Genomic DNA, 18,985 nt, shown 5'->3' on the forward strand with positions numbered 1-18,985 from the left:
ATTAATTGAATAAAAGGTGAATTAATCAAGGGAACAAACTGGAAAATAGTTCACACAGGAAAAGAGAACTTAAACACACATAACATAATCGTGATATATATATATATATATGTATATATATATATATATATATATATATATATATATGTAAATATAGATTTACTATAAACTAAAAAAGAATTTTTCTTAAAAATAACATTTAAGTCTTTCATAACATTTAAGTCTTGAGTCAGACTAACAGTACAGCCGTTCAGCATGTGATCTCCATCATCTGTAGTTGCAATGTGAAATGTAGAAGTTGAAATGTAAAGAGATCAGCAACAGTGTCTGTAACCACATGGCACAGTGGTATAACGGTCTAAAGGAGCAAGTTGTTAGTAGATCAGAAGCCCATCCAAGTTGGAATCATCAGTTTGACATATTTTGATTGCAACTTCAACAACAGCAAAGGTTTTATCTTTCACAATGATCTTGTATATGTTAAAGGTGTTTTCCAAACCAAAATAAGGCATTTGGTCAATCTGCTCCACAGATGTTCATCAGGTATTCATGCACTCTCAGAAAAAAAGGTACAAAAGCTGTCACTGGGGCTGTACCTTTTCAAAAGGTACACTTTTGTACCCAAAGGCTGCATATTGGTACCTTAGTGGTACATATTAGCACCTAAAATGGACATATAACCACCTAAAAAGGACATATTAGCTCATGAAATTGACATTTTAGCACCTAAAATGGACATGTTAGCTCTTGAAATGGACATATTAGCACTTAAAATGTACATATTAGCACCCAAAATGTACATATTAACACCTAAAATGTACTTATTAGCTCATGAAATGGACAAAAGTTTACCTTTTGAAAAGGTACAGCCCCAGTGACAGCTTTTGTACCTTTTTTTCTGAGAGTGTGTTGGTATGAAACAGAAGCTGCGATAGTTTTATCTTCCCTATTGTGATGTGTATCTCAGTGAAACGGCTTCTCAAACAAGAAAAAATGTAGGGTGGGACTTGATTTTGTCCATTGGGAATTGGTTGGATGTTTGGATGGTTGGGGTTTTCTATTGCTGTCATGTGAATGACAGGTTGTACCGCCCTTGTGACAGTAAACTAAAGTAAAATCATCTGAGAAGAGATGTCATTGCAAGAGGGCGGGAAAGTTATATACACAGAAAAATCATTATAGTAAATACTGCAATATTCTGTATAGAAGGAAGTGTCAATTTTGATTTCATGTTGATAAATCATTTACATTTTATGTATTTATTTTTTTAAATTCAGCAAAACTCATGCTATGAGCTTTTATGTGGAACTCCATATAGACACAGTACATGCTGAGTAAGAGAAAGGGAGGAGTTGTGAAAAAAAAGTGGTGGATTTGAGACAGACTAAATGTTATGAGGAGATAAAGAAGACAAGTGGAAGGAGTGGTAAGTACATTTTACTACCATTTGGTAACCATGCATAATTTTTAAATTATTAAAAAAAGAAAAAATATGGATTTTTTTCTTTTAAATTACTATTCTATAAAACAATATTGTAAGCTTCATCAATCATGTTCTCTCCTTCACAGTGTGCATCAGGAATGGAGATGTTTAGCTTTTTGTTGATGACTTTCCTTTTTGGAAGTGGTAGCTTCTTAACCATGCAGAGAGGTGCTGATTAAAATTAGGCTATTTAATTTATTTAAATATTTCGTGTTATATACACAGAGTATTTTAAAAGAAAGTGTTTAACCCCTAAGGGTAAATTTTGGTGTGATGTTCACATTTAGATGAGGCTGCTGGCCGTATTCCCTCATTAGGCTGTATTTTGCCAAAAGCCTGTCCAATGACTGGCTATGAGAGTTGGTTCAGAGTGGGGTCACGCTGTGTCAAATACTTTGGGAATCCTCTCAACTTCACTGCAGCTGAGGTAAGTAGTATCAGTGTGGGACAAAAAGACAACAAAAAGAAACTGACTTATGTAATTCTCCTAATTATTCTTTCTTCATTTTCTGTTAAGATGTTTTTTTTATTGATGCTGTTGCTCTTTTCCTGCACACAGTTCAGCTGCAGAAGCAAAGCCCCTGGTGGACACCTGGTGTCAATGCACAACACAAAGGCTAATGGTGACGTGCTCTGCATTGTGATCAAATACAGTCCACAAAACCTGCGCATCTGGATCGGAGGCTTTGAGTTGTTTCAGGTAAATGAGACTAATTATAGAATTTACCTATAAACTTTAGCCTAAAATGTTTGATCTTTCTCAGTCTGGTAGATTTGTCTGGACCGACGGTTCCTTTTGGAACTATCAAATCTGGACACCCGGTGAGCCCAATCACAGATTCAGCAACAGGGAGGACTGTGTGGAAATGAACTGGAATCGTAAGCAAAGGGGTTTCTTTTTTAAAATATGCAATTTTAAAAAGCCTAAATTTTTTGTGGAACTTTTCATATATCAAGTAGGCTAGTTGATTTTGCATAATAGTTACAGGAAGAGACCACTATCCCAATAATTGTTACTTTTATTGGTAAAATCAAATAACTTGCATGATTGGTATAACATTTTACCTATAATCTATCATGATTATTTTATTCTCACATTCTATGTTGGTTTGACCTTATTCTGCTTTCTTTTAGATGTTGGCAAGTGGAATGACGATTCTTGTTATGTGCGGAAAAACTACGTATGCGCCTTCAAAGTGATGACAGCTTTGACTTAGACTTGCAGTAGGCTTAGACTGAACTGTTTTATCTGTCAATTAACCTTAAAACTTTGCGTTCAAAATTGTGAAAACGACATATTTTTTAAAAATGAATAAAAAATTGTTTTATTATATAAATGAGTTTTCGAGTTTTTAAATTGTATTGCATGGACTCTACCAGTGGATATTATCTTCATAAATACATAGTTGGGGTACATATTCATTGGTGTATAGGGATGATGTCAAAACCCTGAAGACAAATTTGCCACTTTATAATGGGTTTTTTTTTTTTTCAATTTATTAGTAAAATAAGGTCTGTGGTAAACTTAACTTTTGTGGTGAACTTAACAATTTTAACAGCACACACTAACACCCAAAACTTCTTTTGGTTTTGTTTTTGATAAAAATATGCTTCAAAATTCATGTTTTTGATATGGGTGTGTGTTGTATGTTTATGTTTGCATATAATACAGTTATGTACGGACCTTATTTTAATCATAAATTGAAGAAAAAAAAAAACCTAAATTATAAAACCCTATAGGACAATCACAAGTCTTCCGGGTTACCCCTGCCTGCATCACTATTTTCTTGTCCCAATAGCCTACCTTTATCTTTTAAAAGTATTGTCATAAGTGCACTATGGCATTATCCCAGTTCTCTCATCAGCCACTAGAAGGGGCCTAGAAACTTATTTTGTTACTTTCTTGAGATCATAATTGTTGTGGTTTTGGTGAGCTGAAATGCCATTTGACTGTGCAAGTGCACCGACATGATTCAATCAGCTTCAGTATTTTGAAGAAACAAGAGTTTTTTATGGTGTCTATCTCTTTCCACCACTCATCCACACTTAGCCCACCAAAATTAATCAAACTTTACAACAAAATCTGTCATTTTATCTGACATTAGTTAATTTTAACTTGATGTTTGGTTAAATTTTACACAGTCTCATCCCAAGAAATCATATAACTGACGTCTTGGGACGTCTTTTGACCATACATCAACATCCGCCTTTTTAGGGTACCCTTAAACGTCGGTTACATGACGATCCCGGAACGTCATACAACTGACGCTTTACCTTTAACGTCGGTTAGGTGACGGGGTAGGTTTAGGTCTGGGATAGGGTTAGGATCCGATAACGTCATCTAACCGACGTTTAAGGGTACCCTAAAAAGGCGGATGTTGACGTATGGTCAAAAGACGTCCCAAGACGTCAGTTATATGACGTCTTGGGATGAGACTGCGCTGTTAAATTATAGTGATATGTTTGGTAAAACACAAGTATTTCACTTTTTCCCTCACATTTTTAGAGGTTGGTGGAACGACGACTTGTGTAGTGTCAAGAAAAACTACATCTGCGCCTTCAAAGACAAGACATACTGAAAGTAGACCAGGAGTAGTTGTTGGAGCAGTTTTATATAAAACAGAGTACCATCACATAAAACGGTTTTCTTAAAATGATCATAAAAAAACTTTTGCAATCATAACAAGCACTTGATTTTATTTATTTAGTGTTTGTCTGATTAAGAACGACTAATTTGAATACTTCAAAGTCATCACTTTTAGCCAGGTGCAGAATTTCATTATAGGTTTCTCACAAAATTCTCACATAAAGCACAAAACTGAATTCAGGAAGTATAAAAGGGAAAGGGGTGGAAGGGAAAAAACAACTAATTAACAATTAATAGCTTGTTGATTTACAGTTCCTGAGCAAAATCGAAAAGCAAGCAAAGGACACACACACAGAATTTAAAATGACATGATATTTCACATAATAAATCACATTATAATATGTGTATTATTAACTTCAATAACACAAAATTCCATTTTGCCTATATTAACATGATAAATCATCATATTTATGACATTTGTTATGAAAAGAATTGTTAGGGTGCATAAAAAAGGTCCTAGCAAATAGTATAGGACGCGATCACCATTATCCACTGTAACATCTTAAATTAGTGTAATCCAAGCTCATTGTCATTTCAGTTGTTTTTCAGCAAAAACACTTTTTTCCAACAACAGTTTTGAATTTTCCAGTCTTTACAGTCACTTGTATCCTTTAATCTGCTGAGAAAGTAGATAATCAGAAATAACATTAATACAATGATCACATTACTTGATTAAATAATGGAATGGTTTTAGTACAAAAGGTTTTAGCTTTTTATAGATTATTGTCTACTGTATATGATTTTATTGACCTAACAACTGCAGATGATAGAGCAGTCATGGAGTGACTGGTCAGGTCTGATCTGGAAATAGTGGTGAATGATGAGGAGGAGACTTGGAAAAGGGGATGCTGTTAAATGGTAAAGATGCACGGACAGGCGATTCACTCAGGATGTTTTCAGGAATCTCGTAGAATTTGGCGTTTGACTTTTCTTTTTTTACTGAGAGAAAAAAAAAAACGAGAGCAACAAATCTGTCAGAGGTTTGCACATGTTAATTTTTCTCATTTAGTACATTCACTCCACCCAACCCCCCCAGAGCGTTTTCTCACCTTTTATGGGTGGTTTGTGGGGTCTCTTTTTGCTGAGACGAATTCGACTTTTGAGAGCAGAGTTGTCCAGCAATTCAAATGACTGAGAGAGAAAAAAATCGTACACATTATCAAGTTACAGTTAAAATCAAGTTAAAATAATTAAGACTCTCTCACATATTAGTTGAAAGGAGTAGTTCACTTTAAAAAAAAAAAAACTTTTGCTGATAATTTACTCACTCTCATGTCATCCAAGATGTCCATGTCTTTCTTTCTTCATTTGAAAAGAAATTAAGTTTTTTGATGAAAACAATCCAGGATTTTTCTCCATATAATGGACTTCAATGGGAACCAAACGGTTCAAGGTCCAAATCAGAGTTTCAGTGCAGCTTCAAAGGGCTTAAAACAACACCAGACGATGAATAAGGGTCTTATCAAGCGAAATGATTATTCATTTAATAAATAGATAAAAAAGTTTAAGTTTTATAAGCACAAATGCTCGACTTTGCTCTGTTCTGTGATGAGCGTTCGTGACTCTCTTCAAAATTAACAAATCTTTTTCCGAGTCATGACTCGAAGGGTCCTAGATAAGACCCTTATTCATTGTCTGGTGTCGTTTAAAGCCCTTTGAAGCTGCACTGAAACTCTCATTTGGACCTTGAAGTGTTTGGTTCCCAATTAAGTCCATTATATGGAGAAAATTCTGGAATGTTTTCATCAAAAAACTAACCTTCTTTTCGACTGAAGAAAGAAAGACGTGGACATCTTGGATGACATGGGGGTGAGCAATTATCAGGAAAAGTTTTTTTTTAAAGTGAACTACTCCTTTAACATAACCTATAGTAACTTCAACAACAAAAATACAGAAGTATTCCCCACCTTGACTGCTGAAAAGTCCATCGGCGGAGCATCCGATGACTTTCTATTCATTAATGGTACATCATTTTTGGGTATAATATACATGTGCAAACAGTCATAGATATCATCTGATTTCTTTGACTTGCAGTCTATCCCAGGTGCCATTAGTTTTATTGCATTAGTTGTTAGCAGTGCCTTAGGAATAGCAAAAGTATTTGCATCCTGCCTTAAATGCAAGTCACTGTTTACTTTTGCAACATTGTCCTGTTGAACATCTCTAACATCATCTTGACTGTTCTTTATGTCCTCTGATTGGTCCTGCTGTGGTGTCTGCTGTGGAATGTTGAGCTGGGTATCTTTTTCTGTTTGGAGAACATCATTGGTCATTGGTTGATCACTAGTGTCTTTCTCTGCTGGACTGGATTTGCTGGGCAGGTAATTGAGCCATTCTTCTCCTGTGAATATCTCATCCATTAAGTTGATCGGTTCAAGATTGAGTTTGAAGTCCTTTAAGGTAAATGTTCTGCTCAGAAAGAAAAGATATATTAGCAACTAAAGTTTAACAAAACAACGATTAATGCAACAAATATTGTTCATTGCATGTTAGTTAATGCTTAAACTACTGGGACCTCATTGTAAAGTGTTCCCATAGATTCAAACTGGTCTGAAGTGCACTATCAAAAATAAAGTGTTACCATTTGTTGTTCCCTCAAAATAATACAGTGATTTTAATTAACAATGGACTTAGTGTGCTTGAATGAACTTGAGATATTACCAGAGGCTATGTATTTCCACCATTTATCCGTTAACAGATTTTTTCCCTGCTGTACACTTTAAAAGGTTTTTCATGTTTAGGAGGTTTTGTTTATGTGGATTTAGTCATTCAGCAGTTTTTAAGGGGCAGCCGTAGCAGATCTGTAGTATTAGTAGCCTACACCATACATGTTTGTGTTTAATTTGTTCCATCACTTCACATAAAAGGAATGTCACAGAACTAGAAATGAGTTATAAATAAGCGGACTTCAATATACTAATAAGGAAGTGCTTTAAAAAAAAATAGACAAGAAAAAAAAAGAGTTTCAATTGACAAAAAATAAAAGGAATGTGCATATAACATTTAAACAAGTTGATTTCTCAACTCTGGCCCTTGAAGTCCACTTTCTTTCAGAATTTCTTTTTATGCAGCATTCACACCATATCATAATTACCTTATTAAAATGACAACATGAAATGTTATTCTAGACTGGGAATTATGCGTTTCTATGGCACCACCATTAATGCCTAAATTAAAATGCAGGGGTCACGTGATATAAGAGGGAGCTCTCAAACAATTCCCATCTGGTCATTATGAGCTCTATGAGGACATGATGAACACCTTTTACAAATCGAAATAATGTAATTTAAGTAATTATGACATGGCCTGAACGCACATTTAAGTTAAACTGTAATCAAAAACACCTGACCAAGCTAATCAAGGTTTTCAGGGTTAGAAACTAGTTGAGAACCCCTGGTCTATATCAAATGTGTCAAACTCAGCTTCTGGAGGGCCATTGTCATGCAGAATTTAGCTTCAAAATACCTGGACGTTTTTAGTAATCCTGAAGTCCTTATTTTCTTGGTTCAGGTTTGTTTAATTTGGGTTCAGGCTCACGGCAGGACAGTGGCCCGAACTGAGATTGAGACCCTTGCACTGAAAACAGGTGCGTTGCATTTACAAAATTTACTCATGTACATCGTTACCTCATGAATCATTTAAATGGTTCACCCAAAAATGAAAATTCTGTCATTATTTACCCTTATGCCGTCCCAAACCCGTGAGACTTTCGTTCACTTTTGGAACACAAATGAAGATCTTTTTGATTAAATCTGAGAGATTTCTGTCCCTCCGTTGACAGCTACACAACTGATACTTTAACACTTCAAATGTTCACAAAGAGATCCTAAAAATAATCCATATGAATTGAGGGGCTTAGTCCAAATATTCAGAAAAGACAATTACTTTGTGAAGAACAGATTGAATTTAGGCTTTTATTCGTATATAAACATTCATCAACTCACTCATCAGAGCTAGTAACAGAAGCTCAAGCATGTTCATTCTCGTGTTACGCAGCACGTTTGAGCTTTTGTAAGAACCAATGAGGTTCACTCACGTGTTACGCAGCACGTTTGATCTTCCGCAAGAACCAATGAGGTTAATTCTTGGGTTACGCAGCACGTTTGAGCTTCCGTAAAGAACCAGTGAGATTTGTTCTTGCATGTCAAGCAGTTTCGGTTGAGCTTCTGTTTATGGTCACTGAACAATATTTATTTAAGAAAAGCCTAAATAAAACCTGTTTATCGTATAAAGCGACTGAGTCTCATCAAAGTGGTTGTTGCATGGCTGTCAATAGAGAGTACAGAAATCTCTCCGATTTAATCAAAAAGATGTTTATTTGTGTTCCGAAGATGACCGAAAGTCTTATGGGTTTGGAACGACATGAGTAATTAATAACAGAATTTTTATTTTTGGGTAAACTATCCCTTTAAGATAAAAAAAAATTAAGATTCAAATTAAAATTAAGATATCAATAAAACTGAAAATAAATTCACAAAATATAAATAAATACAATAACAGTATATAAACAATTACACTGTTAAAAATAACACTGGTAAATATGTTAAGCATATCCCACCTGTTTAAGAAAACATATTTCCCATTTTTTGGTGGAAGTGGTGGTGGAACATCAACCTCCATGGAATTTAGCTGCATGGTGATTCATGCGATTTAAGTTTGAAAAAAGAGCAGAGGGAAGAGTTAAATAGTTAAAACGCAGCTAACAAAAAATGTAGTTATCAGTTCCAACATTCATTGAAATTAAAGATCTGTCATACTTTAAGAATACTTTGAGAATAGAAGTATGATAAAGTAAACATACACATTGTGCCTCCTCTTCCCCGCTGTCTTGAATGCTCTTATTGTCGGCGTGCTCACTATCGTGTTTTTCTTTCAACATGTCCATCAATTTATGAGTAAGATTCTTCATCTTGTTTTTCACTCCCTTCTTTTGCATTTTGACAAGTGAGTTGTCCTGTTCCAAAATCGTAGCAGCTTTGCTGAACCTTTTCATTATATCTGTCATGTTTTCATATTCCTGGAGGTTTGACATACTTGGAGCTGAGAGGGTTCTCTCCTCCCTACGCTTCTGGGTTACTGGATCTGAAGCGGATCTTGTTGTCCTGCTTGTAACGTTCACAGCAGTTTGATAGGTTAGAACACTGCTTGTGTCCAAACCAACTGCTTTTGAGGGACCACCACAAGCCTCATCTAGTTGTTCATGCTTAAACTCCGTTTGTGCAGTGTCACATCTCTCTGAGGACGTCGAGAAGAGAGACATGTATGCAGATGATTGTTGAGACGGATTGTTAAGCAGTGATTCAGCTCCAGCCATGTGCTCCTCCACGCTTGGTTCTTTCTTGTTGTTGTTGTCCTCCAACAATTCACCTTCTTTTGGCCCCTGACTTGATTCTGCTGCCTGTGTTTTTATGGATAAAGGAGGAAAATTCTTTCTCTCAAATTCATGAAACTCATCTGGAGGCCCTCTGAACTCTTCAACCCCTCCATTTCCATCTTCTGTTTTAGAACTGCTTGTTGGTTGTTTCTCATCACCATCTGATCTGACTGCGGTATCCAAATCATTCCTGTCTTCATTTGTTATACGTTCTTCAGATTCCAGAGATAGGTAAAACACACTTTGAGAGGTTGTATCCGGATATGCATCTGAAGTCCTTCTATTTGGATGGTCAACACGATTTTTTGGACCAAGTTTCAGAAGCATGGACTGCAGCAATGGGATGTTATTCTGATGACCATCCCTCACATCACTCTGCATGAAAAAAAGAAAAAACTAATGATTTTATGTTGCACTAATGCACTAAAATGGCACTAATGCACCAATGTGTCCCTGAGCAAGTCACTTAACCCCTATATAGTTGCTCCAGAGGTGTGCGACCTCTGACATATATAGCAATTGTAAGTTGCTTTGGATTTACCTTTTGAAGCACTATTTGTGCACTAGTATAAGATTGTACAATAGCAACAGAGCATATTTACTCTTACATAATATACAAACCTAAAATTATGTGATCTTTTTACACTCTTTAAGAACTTAAATGTGTTTTTGCAAAACTTGTCTTTAACAATCTGTTCCTACCTTTGCTGTTGATTCCTCCATAGTCTCTCATATTCGGTTATCCTTTACACATCCTGCATTGCTTAATAATTTTGAAGTGTGTTAACTTATTTTCTCCTTTCTTTAATCGAGAGTCTATAGCTCTTACAAAACAGTTGTGCAACCTGTGTGGAGCACCTTGTCTCGTGCTTCCCTCTGAGTCACTGTTTTCTCTCTGTCTTTTAACTTCCTTTTATAGTCTAGCATTTCTGTACTGCCAAAACCTGTTTTGTAAACATCACACAATCCATCTCCTAGTATTAAATTGTCCAATGTTATGCATGAATGTATTTTTGCATTAAATGTTAGGCTAAATGTTTTTATTTTGATTGTAGATCATTTATATTTCAAAATGTGCAGTTTTACAATACTATTGAGACTAAATTGTTAAAAAAAAAAATTGTGTTTTTTTACTATGAGAGAATATATATTTCAGATGTGCAAATGTATAACACGTGGAGGAAGGAACTGTAAAATATTAAGATTAAGATATTAAGAGGGTATTATGGATATTATTGGTATCTCAAGATTAAGAGTGTGTATTGATGTTGTTATTTTTCAGAATCAAACATATCTCTAGTCTTTTCTGGACTACATGTAAGCAGGAAATATTTTTTAAAAATTCAAGAAAAAAATCCTGACTGGAAATGTTAAAAAATCTTTCTGTCTTTGGAGGAGGACCTTGCTAGGAAGCACTTTGGTCAGACAAACTTGACAAACAGGAAAGTCCTTCCTACGTACTACGTACGTACTACGTACTTGATTGTAAATTGTGTCCCTATTTTCATAAATTCCACACATAGATATGTGCTCACACACCAACACCAGTGAAAATGCATTGCATACACAACAGTAAATTGCAGTGGTTCTCAACCTTTTTGACACCAAGGTCCCCCACAACAATATTCAAAGTTCTCATGACTATTGTCATGATTTATAAGCTTTTAAATAAATATTTAGTATTTTTGTACATTTCAACTCCATTAAAATGTTTATGAGTTTGTCAATATTACAGTTTTTTTTTAATTCGCTTCGGTACTATTATCGCAAGCATGTGGTAAAACCTCACAACTGTTAGTACAAGACTCAAAGCAGATCATCAAAAACATGTTATCACATGTTCAATTAAGTACAACGCACAAATGTACACATTCACTTGACTTTTTCACCACACCTAATCAGTGTGTCATCAAATAAATACCTATGAAGTAATTGTCTTTCACAATGCAATGCTCACAACACTTTTGATATGCCTCTCATCTGATTTGGGTAACATATAAATTATGTGTAACCACACATGAATACTCGTTATTGCTAATTGATTTCACATAGCAGTAAGCACAAACTATGTAAAAGTGCGGTGTTGTACTGGCAATTTCTTTCAAAATGGAGCAGGATAGACAGCAAGGAATAGGAAAAACTTGTGGACAAGGGATCTGTCAGAGAGGTGGGCATGGGCACGGGCACCAACAGAGAGGTCAGAGAAGTGGGCATGGGGCCTTTCAAACGGTTGGTCATCAGAGAGACGGGGGCAGAACTGTTGTCTCTAATGAAGTTGATCATGTGGTGTACCGAGGCCTTACTATGGCAGAGGCTGCCAAATTAGTGAATCCAAATCTTAAAAGATCAACAATTCTATCATCCAAACTTTTCGCCAAGAAAAACGGTAAGTGGAGGATGTATACTATTACATTTACAGTAAATTGTAATGTCTTGTAGTGTATCTGTAGAACCACAGAAAGAAAGAAAGAAAGAAAGAAAGAAAGAAAGAAAGAAAGAAAGAAAGAAAGAAAGAAAGAAAGAAAGAAAGAAAGAAAGAAAGAAAGAAAGAAAGAAAGAAAGAAAGAAAGACCACATGTCCATATGTAATTTTGGAATATACTGGAATATGGATATACAGTGTTCTTGGCTGCATATTTTGGCAAATGAATGGTTAGAATGAATGAATAGAATGGTTGTCTGCTAAAATTCGGAGAGTTCCGAGGTCACTGTGGCAACCAATGAAAGCCTACAGTGGTCGTCACGTGATATAGATTGCGGAAAACAACCACTGTTTTGTACTTTGTACACAATCTCCCACATGTGTTCTTGATGTCGCTTCAAACGGAATTGTAATTCTTTTAAAAAATGACGATGTTAGCGGTCGTCCACGTTCTCGTGCCCTTCCTGCTTTGCATAGCGCTTGCAAACACTCACATTTTCGACAAAGTTTTGGTGGATATCACTTATGATCACTATGCGGAGAAGAAAGTAGACGATCTCCCTGCCTTCTTGGCCATGCCGTTTAACTGTCTGATAAATTCAGGATACATTTTATTGGGAATCTATTGGATCTTGCAACGGATGTCAGACGGTAAAAACAGCAGTGGAGCCGCTTACACCAAAGACGTGTTTGCCTTCATGGCAATCGCATATGGACCGGTGCAGTGGGTCCGCTTGGCCACCTTGCGGCGCGCGCCCTCTGTTTTGGACCAGTGGTTCACTTTGCCTATTTTTGCGTGGGTGCTGGTGTGGTGTAATGTCATTGACCAAGGCTGGTCATCTCGTTACGCTTTAATGGTCGAATCGTGCTCTATCCTCAGCTATGGCCTGGCGCTCTTTCACGACCGAGGGTTTGAGGTAGCTCTGGGTCTTCACATCTCCTGCGCCGTGTTCAAAGGCGTCCGAGCGCAGATGAGCCACGGGGATACCCAGTCCATGCGCTACCTGTGGTTGGCGTTGCTGTCCTGCGCTGGTTTCGTGGTCCTGAAGCTTCTGGACCATTCTCTTGCAGAGTACTGGGTGTTTCAAAATCTTACTGGGCATTTCTGGTCCAAAGTTTGCGACATTCTGCAGTTTCATTACAGTTTTTGTTTTCTAACTCGCCTTAGTGAAAATGCACAAAAACGCGCTTCATAAATGCTCAGTACGTGTAATTTAATAAGTAGGCCTAGTACGTAGGCTACTGTGCGAACACAATATGAATAATATGACAATGAACAAATGCTACATTTTGTAGCCTATTATTTGTCAGTAACATTATGTCACACTGACAGCCTTGGCTATAGATTGTACAAATATGCCTAATGATTTTTTTTTTTAATGTGATCAACGATTTTGTAAATACACACTGATCTGATGATATTCTTTGACCAGTTTCATCCTCCTGAATCATTTTTGCAATCTTTTTTTTTAAGGGGGTAGGCCTATATAAACATAAAAACAGGTGCCATTATAGGCTATTTTGACTGAATCCCTATAATACAGTATTTTAGAACCAAATCTCTCTCTCTCTCTCTCTCTCTCTCTCTCTCTCTCTCTCTCTCTCTCTCTCTCTCTCTCTCTCTCTCTCTCTCTCTCTCTCTCTCTCTCTCTCTCTATATATATATATTTGTAACACTTTACTACAAGATTAAAATCCATGAGCAAAACATTTGTTACTGTATTTGTTCATCTTTCTTTGTTAATGTTAGTTAATACAAACACAACTGTTCGTTATTTGTTTGTTATTTAATAGTGCATTAACTAACAAATACAACTTTAATTAATCATTTCTTCATGATTAAATTAACAAAGATTAATCAATGCTGTAGAAGTAATGTTAATTAATATAGGCCTTCTTATGTTAACCAATGAAACCTTATTGTAAAGTGTCTATATAGTTAATTTCAACAACCAGACAGCAACATTTCAACACATCTGTTTCGTGTTGAATCCACATTGATCCGGAAGTGGCCGACACTATGTTTCAGTCTGGGTATATATATATATATATATATATATATATATATATATATATATATATCAATTTAAGTAACTTTCTCTCTTTATATATATATATATATATATATAACATGCACAATATACAAATGAACAGCCATTATTCTTGACTTAACTTGGCTCATTAAAACAACGGGCAAAAACACACTGCAATACTGGGATCTCAGCACATGTAGTCATAGAAAATTGTGTCATTTGTTACAATTAAAAATCATATTATGATGCATTACAAAGTGTTGCACAGAAAAATCTAAACTTTCTTATCATTGTTTTGCTTGTAACTAATCTTCATATTTCAAGTCTTGCAATACCAGTCAGAACTGGCTCTGTGGAAGTTGATCTCCATTTTTTCCAAAACAGTATGAATACTGCTTCTCGGAAGCCTTTATTTGTGCAGTAGATGAATGGGTTTAAACAACAGTCCAGATATGCCATTACTGAAGATAGTGATCTCAGCCACTCCGGAGATGGGGACAGATCAAGCCTTCCAAGGAGAACCAACTAGGAAAACAACAATGAGCAGTATTTGTATCATGGACTGGACAAACACATTCAAATCGATCCTTCCTTTGACAGAGAGGCCATTGAAAAACACACAGAACAGAAGATTTTTCCATTCTTTTCTCACCTCAGATACAGCAAACGCAGCATAGCAGAACAGATACACGATCACCAGTAGTGGCGTGATAGAGGACACGTCATCCTGGCTATACAAACAGATCAAACTGATAAAGGAAATGACCTTAAAATCCTTCTGAAAACCTCTGTGTTCACCACTTCCAACTCTACAAACCTGGAACACTCTTTCCCAAAGCCTAAATAAGTCAGGATGGAGCAGAAGAGTATGAGGAGGAGAGGGATGAAGATGGAGATGGAGAAAGCACAGAGGATGTAAACCAGCATGTCAGAGTAACTGCTCTCCCAGAACACTGCACACAGCATTTCAGCTGGATCATACCTGAAACATGGGACGCAGGGTCCAGTGAGAAGTTATGTAGATGCATATACAGTATTTGGAGTATCTCTGATTAACTTTACCCACCTTATCCAGTCATAGACTACTGGCACTGCTCCAAATATAGCACCAATGCACCATGATGCCACACATGCAACTGCCATGACAATAGACATGGCACTTTTACCTTTGGAAGGAATTCCCATAAATCTCTGAACACAGAGAACAGCTGAGGACAAAGAAGAAAAGAATGCTATTGTGACATAACACTTTTTTTTATAAATAACTTGAAGGAGTTTAGTTCTCATAATATACACCTTCATTTTTTTAACTTTGACATTTAAAGTTAAAATACTTGCTTCAGTCATATAATTTTACCCCTTTTTTAAATAATTAAATATTTAATTAATAAAATATTTTATTACTAATCATAACAAATGAAGAAAAATCCCAAGCTATTGGACAAAGAACTGTTGTATTTGTGACAACCCTTTTTTTTATATATAAAAGATAATTTAGATTTTTTTATTTATTTTTTAAGGCTAAAAGAGAGTTTAGTTTTCAGAATAACTTCACTTTTAATTCAATTTAATTAAAACAAATATTTGAAAAAGTTCGAAGGCTTCCCTTAATCATTTAAGAATTTTACCCTTTTCTAAAAATAAAAAAACTATTAAAAATTAAATAACCAAATAAAAAATAATGAAAGTGGAAAAAAAAATTATTGTATAAATGTGTCTTAACACTGTATATAGATAATTTTAATTTAGATAATTTAGAAGTCTCAAACAAGGAGTTTAGTTAATAATCGGAATAATTAAAAGTTAAGTCTCGGAATAATTTTGTTTTCTACTTTCTTGTAAGAATTTGACCCTTTTACCCCCTCCCTCGATAGCATAATTTTTTTAATAGATTTTATAGATGAAATAAAATAAGGCTCAAACAGGAGTTTAGTTCTTATAATAACTCTAATTTGCTTTAATTTAAACAAACAAAAACATTTGAATCACTTTAAATAACCAAATAATATTAATAATAAACATTTTATTAGGCTCTAATTATAATGAAAGAAGAAAAATCTCAAACACTAGTAAGAAGTATTAATTAAAACAGCAAATCATTTGAATATCTGAAGGTGGTCACATTACTTTTGTTAGATAAATACTTGAAAAAGAATGAAAGGTTGTGGTTGTGTGTAATATATCCTCTGTCCAACGCACCTGTCTGCACTCATTCAGGCTGTTTATTGTCCTTTATTACTAACGACAATGAAAGCAGTATTTGTAAAGATATCCCATAGAGCTATAATTAACTCCCTAAATTGTCCAATGTCAGCCATACCTACACTTCCAATGGAAGAGGTGATGAAGGTGAACTTTAGCAGGCTCACCACCTCACACCACGGTGAAATCTGACCATCACTCAGTACGGCTAAGAGGGAGCCACAGATTACGAGGATGGAGCAGAAGAAATCTGAGAGCGTGAGACTCAAAAGTGGCAGCCAGTAAAGAGACTGATAATGTTCTTTACACTGTGAGAAGGCAGAAAATAAAATAAATAAAGGCATGAGGCAGGTCATTGTATTTTAAAACATTAAGGGGGTAAAAAACATAAAATGATACATTATTCTTACCACTATTTTAACTATCAAAACCAGTCCATTTCCCAAAACTCCCAGTACCATCTCAGTTGTGAGAATGGGAGCGAGAACAGACTTCTCAATTCTGGACCAATAATTCTCCTCTGATTCCGTTATATTATTTGAAGTGTTCACTGCAAGGAATAAGATACATAATGTCACAGATTCTAAAAAGTGAGAATCAATTTAGAAATGAAAATTAAATACTTATAGCCAGGGCTTGACATTAACTTTTTTGTTCACCAGCGACTGTGGCTATAGCGGGTCATATCACTGTAAAAATAAATATTGTTGGTTTAACTTAAAGTAAGTAACCGGTTGCTTTAAAATTTTAAGTTGATTAAACTGGAAAAAGTGAGTTAATACAATGAAGGAGATTAATTTAATCATCAGAAACTCAAAATAATAGGTTATCTCAACTAAATAACTTATTTAAGTTGATTTGACAAAAGAAAAAATGTTGTGATAACAAATCTTGAAAATACTTTTTTACAGTGAGATAATTTTAATATCATCTCCTAATTTGGCAGCAGGTATATTAAGCTGCTGTCACTTTAAGACCTGATACACGGACCCATTATACACGTGTTTTCTTTCTCAATGGTTTGCATTCACTTGAAAGTTAAAAGACAACTGACTATTTACGTGAATACTAGCCAAGGCCAGCATTTTGTCATTCTTTTGTGAGTATTGGACTGTTTAAATGCAATAAGCAGCAAAAAAAATGTAATTAAATTAATCAACTTATTACTGAGAGGCACCTTTATATGCGCACACAAAATCTGCGGGAATTATTAAAATTATGCACAATCTTGCGCAGAAATTCAAGCCATGTAACACCAGCAAAATATTCATCCGGAGCAAATTAAACGTGTAAAGGGACACGGGTTTGTGTGTCAACTCGTTGTTTGACTGAGAGATGAGAGAGTATCTATTCAGCGGTATTGGAAGTGTTTTGGATATTTCAGTATGGATATGTATAGAAATTTATGTATCTAAAATTTTTGACAACACTACATTCCACTGTTTATTATTTCAGATGCCTTTTTAAAAGACTACAATTGAAAAAAACGCCTATAAAATTCAACCTGCCAAAGTGGCTAGTAGGAGTGACTGTTGTCCCACTTTGGCTGAGTGTGGTGTATGGTATGAATTGAAGATGAAGATAAAAGTGAACAGAATTTATTAAATGAAAGTGAACTACATCAAACTTAACATAAGCATTAACGAGAACCGAAAAATGAGAAATAAAGCACACTTAACACAGGCATATTCTAAGTGAAAACAAAAATGATTGATTATTACCACAGGTGATTCAAATGAGGGAACTGATGAATAAGCATAGAAATAAACTAGAACGCAATGAGTAACCGCGAGAGACAAACAAGTGGTGGGAAACTGGGAACAAATGAGACATGATGTGACTGAAGGATATAAACTAAAATCCATGAGGGTGAAACTAAGAATAATCATGCCACTGCTGAAATCCACCCTCATCTTTTTGTTGTTAAAGTCAAGCCCTGCTTATAGTCTGCATCAACATGAGTAGCTACTAAGTAAAAATTTAAGTTTCAAAATGAGACTTTCACAGTGATTTTGAGTTTGCCAAAGAACAATTTTCGTGTGAAAAACATTTTATAATCTAAAGAAAATTTTCCATGATAAATAACCTTTTGTGCAAAGGTTCTTTAAGGAACCATCAATGCAAATATAGTGTTTAAAAAATAATAAGTGTTTAAAAAAGCATAGGCTATCACGTTTGATTTTTTTATTTATCCTAATATAAAATTAGGGTACAGATAATTTTGTTTAAAGGTTGTTGACTTACTTTGTCACCGAAGCACCTACAGATAAACCCAACAATTAGCCTAGAAAAAGGAAAGCTTCACACTCGGCTGTTTTTTTGGATGTGATATATGAGAGCACAGAATGCCGTGATTACATGAGGACATACGTCACAGCTTTCTTTAATTAAACTTAGCGTGCTTCATTAAGCTTTAACCATTGAACACGTATTCAGCCTTTTTCACAGTGACGGCACTAATGGTTGTGTGCAGCAGAGCATTATAAGAGAAATCGTTTCCTCACACAGAAATCTTAATTTTAGGACTTTAAACACCTGCAGAACCCAAAATGTAGTGTATAAACTCGTCGTGTCTGGCTGAACTATGAACACATATTTTGAAAACTATTGCATAAGTCATTATCGTTGTGCAATGGTGAAACAATGTTGAAAAAATATATATCCAATGTTTGAGTGAAGGATCTGTTAAGACGTTTTAATAAAATGTCATATTATACAATTTCTCAAAAATATGACAAATCCTGGACTACTATTGATTTTTTTTTTATGAGAGTGAAACGATAAAAATCTGATTATAAAGGCCGTTTTATTATTATTTCTAATT

At 35.2% G+C, this 18,985-nt stretch overlaps 4 protein-coding genes across 5 annotated transcripts; 2 read left to right on the top strand and 2 right to left on the bottom strand.

Annotated features, from left to right (window-relative positions):
• Positions 1–905: 905 nt before the first annotated feature.
• LOC120491862 (galactose-specific lectin nattectin) lies at positions 906–2,779 on the top strand. Its single transcript, XM_039689854.2, has 6 exons — positions 906–1,426; positions 1,570–1,651; positions 1,771–1,910; positions 2,043–2,183; positions 2,248–2,362; positions 2,618–2,779. Exons 2-6 carry the CDS (start codon positions 1,582–1,584, stop codon positions 2,698–2,700), a joined length of 549 nt encoding a protein of 182 aa, XP_039545788.2. The 5' UTR covers positions 906–1,426; positions 1,570–1,581; the 3' UTR covers positions 2,701–2,779.
• A 1,477-nt stretch (positions 2,780–4,256) lies between these two features.
• Positions 4,257–10,481, bottom strand: LOC120491875 (uncharacterized). Of its 2 annotated transcripts, none has more exons than XM_039689886.2 (7): positions 10,207–10,481; positions 8,932–9,879; positions 8,689–8,759; positions 6,038–6,539; positions 5,180–5,261; positions 4,881–5,069; positions 4,257–4,746 (listed from the first exon to the last, which is right to left on the bottom strand). In XM_039689886.2, the coding sequence occupies exons 1-6, from the start codon at positions 10,225–10,227 to the stop codon at positions 4,921–4,923; spliced, it is 1,773 nt and encodes a 590-aa protein (XP_039545820.2). In that variant the 5' UTR covers positions 10,228–10,481; the 3' UTR covers positions 4,257–4,746; positions 4,881–4,920. The 2 variants fall into 2 exon arrangements, with proteins under 2 accessions (XP_039545820.2, XP_039545812.2); XM_039689878.2 differs by having other exon boundaries at positions 4,257–4,749.
• A 1,789-nt stretch (positions 10,482–12,270) lies between these two features.
• Positions 12,271–13,215, top strand: tmem187 (transmembrane protein 187). Its single transcript, XM_089132095.1, has one exon. The coding sequence runs from the start codon at positions 12,352–12,354 to the stop codon at positions 13,120–13,122; it is 771 nt and encodes a 256-aa protein (XP_088988221.1). The 5' UTR covers positions 12,271–12,351; the 3' UTR covers positions 13,123–13,215.
• A 912-nt stretch (positions 13,216–14,127) lies between these two features.
• Positions 14,128–18,528, bottom strand: LOC120491950 (galanin receptor 2b). Its single transcript, XM_039689977.2, has 7 exons — positions 18,406–18,528; positions 16,572–16,711; positions 16,280–16,469; positions 15,026–15,167; positions 14,777–14,941; positions 14,612–14,690; positions 14,128–14,484 (listed from the first exon to the last, which is right to left on the bottom strand). Coding segments are annotated over exons 1-7 (930 nt in total). The 5' UTR covers positions 18,407–18,528; the 3' UTR covers positions 14,128–14,271.
• Between the last annotated feature and the right edge of the window lie 457 nt (positions 18,529–18,985).

Source organism: Pimephales promelas, chromosome 6, assembly GCF_988280905.1.
Source record: "Pimephales promelas chromosome 6, fPimPro1.hap1.1, whole genome shotgun sequence".
Classification (NCBI taxonomy): domain Eukaryota; kingdom Metazoa; phylum Chordata; class Actinopteri; order Cypriniformes; family Leuciscidae; genus Pimephales; species Pimephales promelas.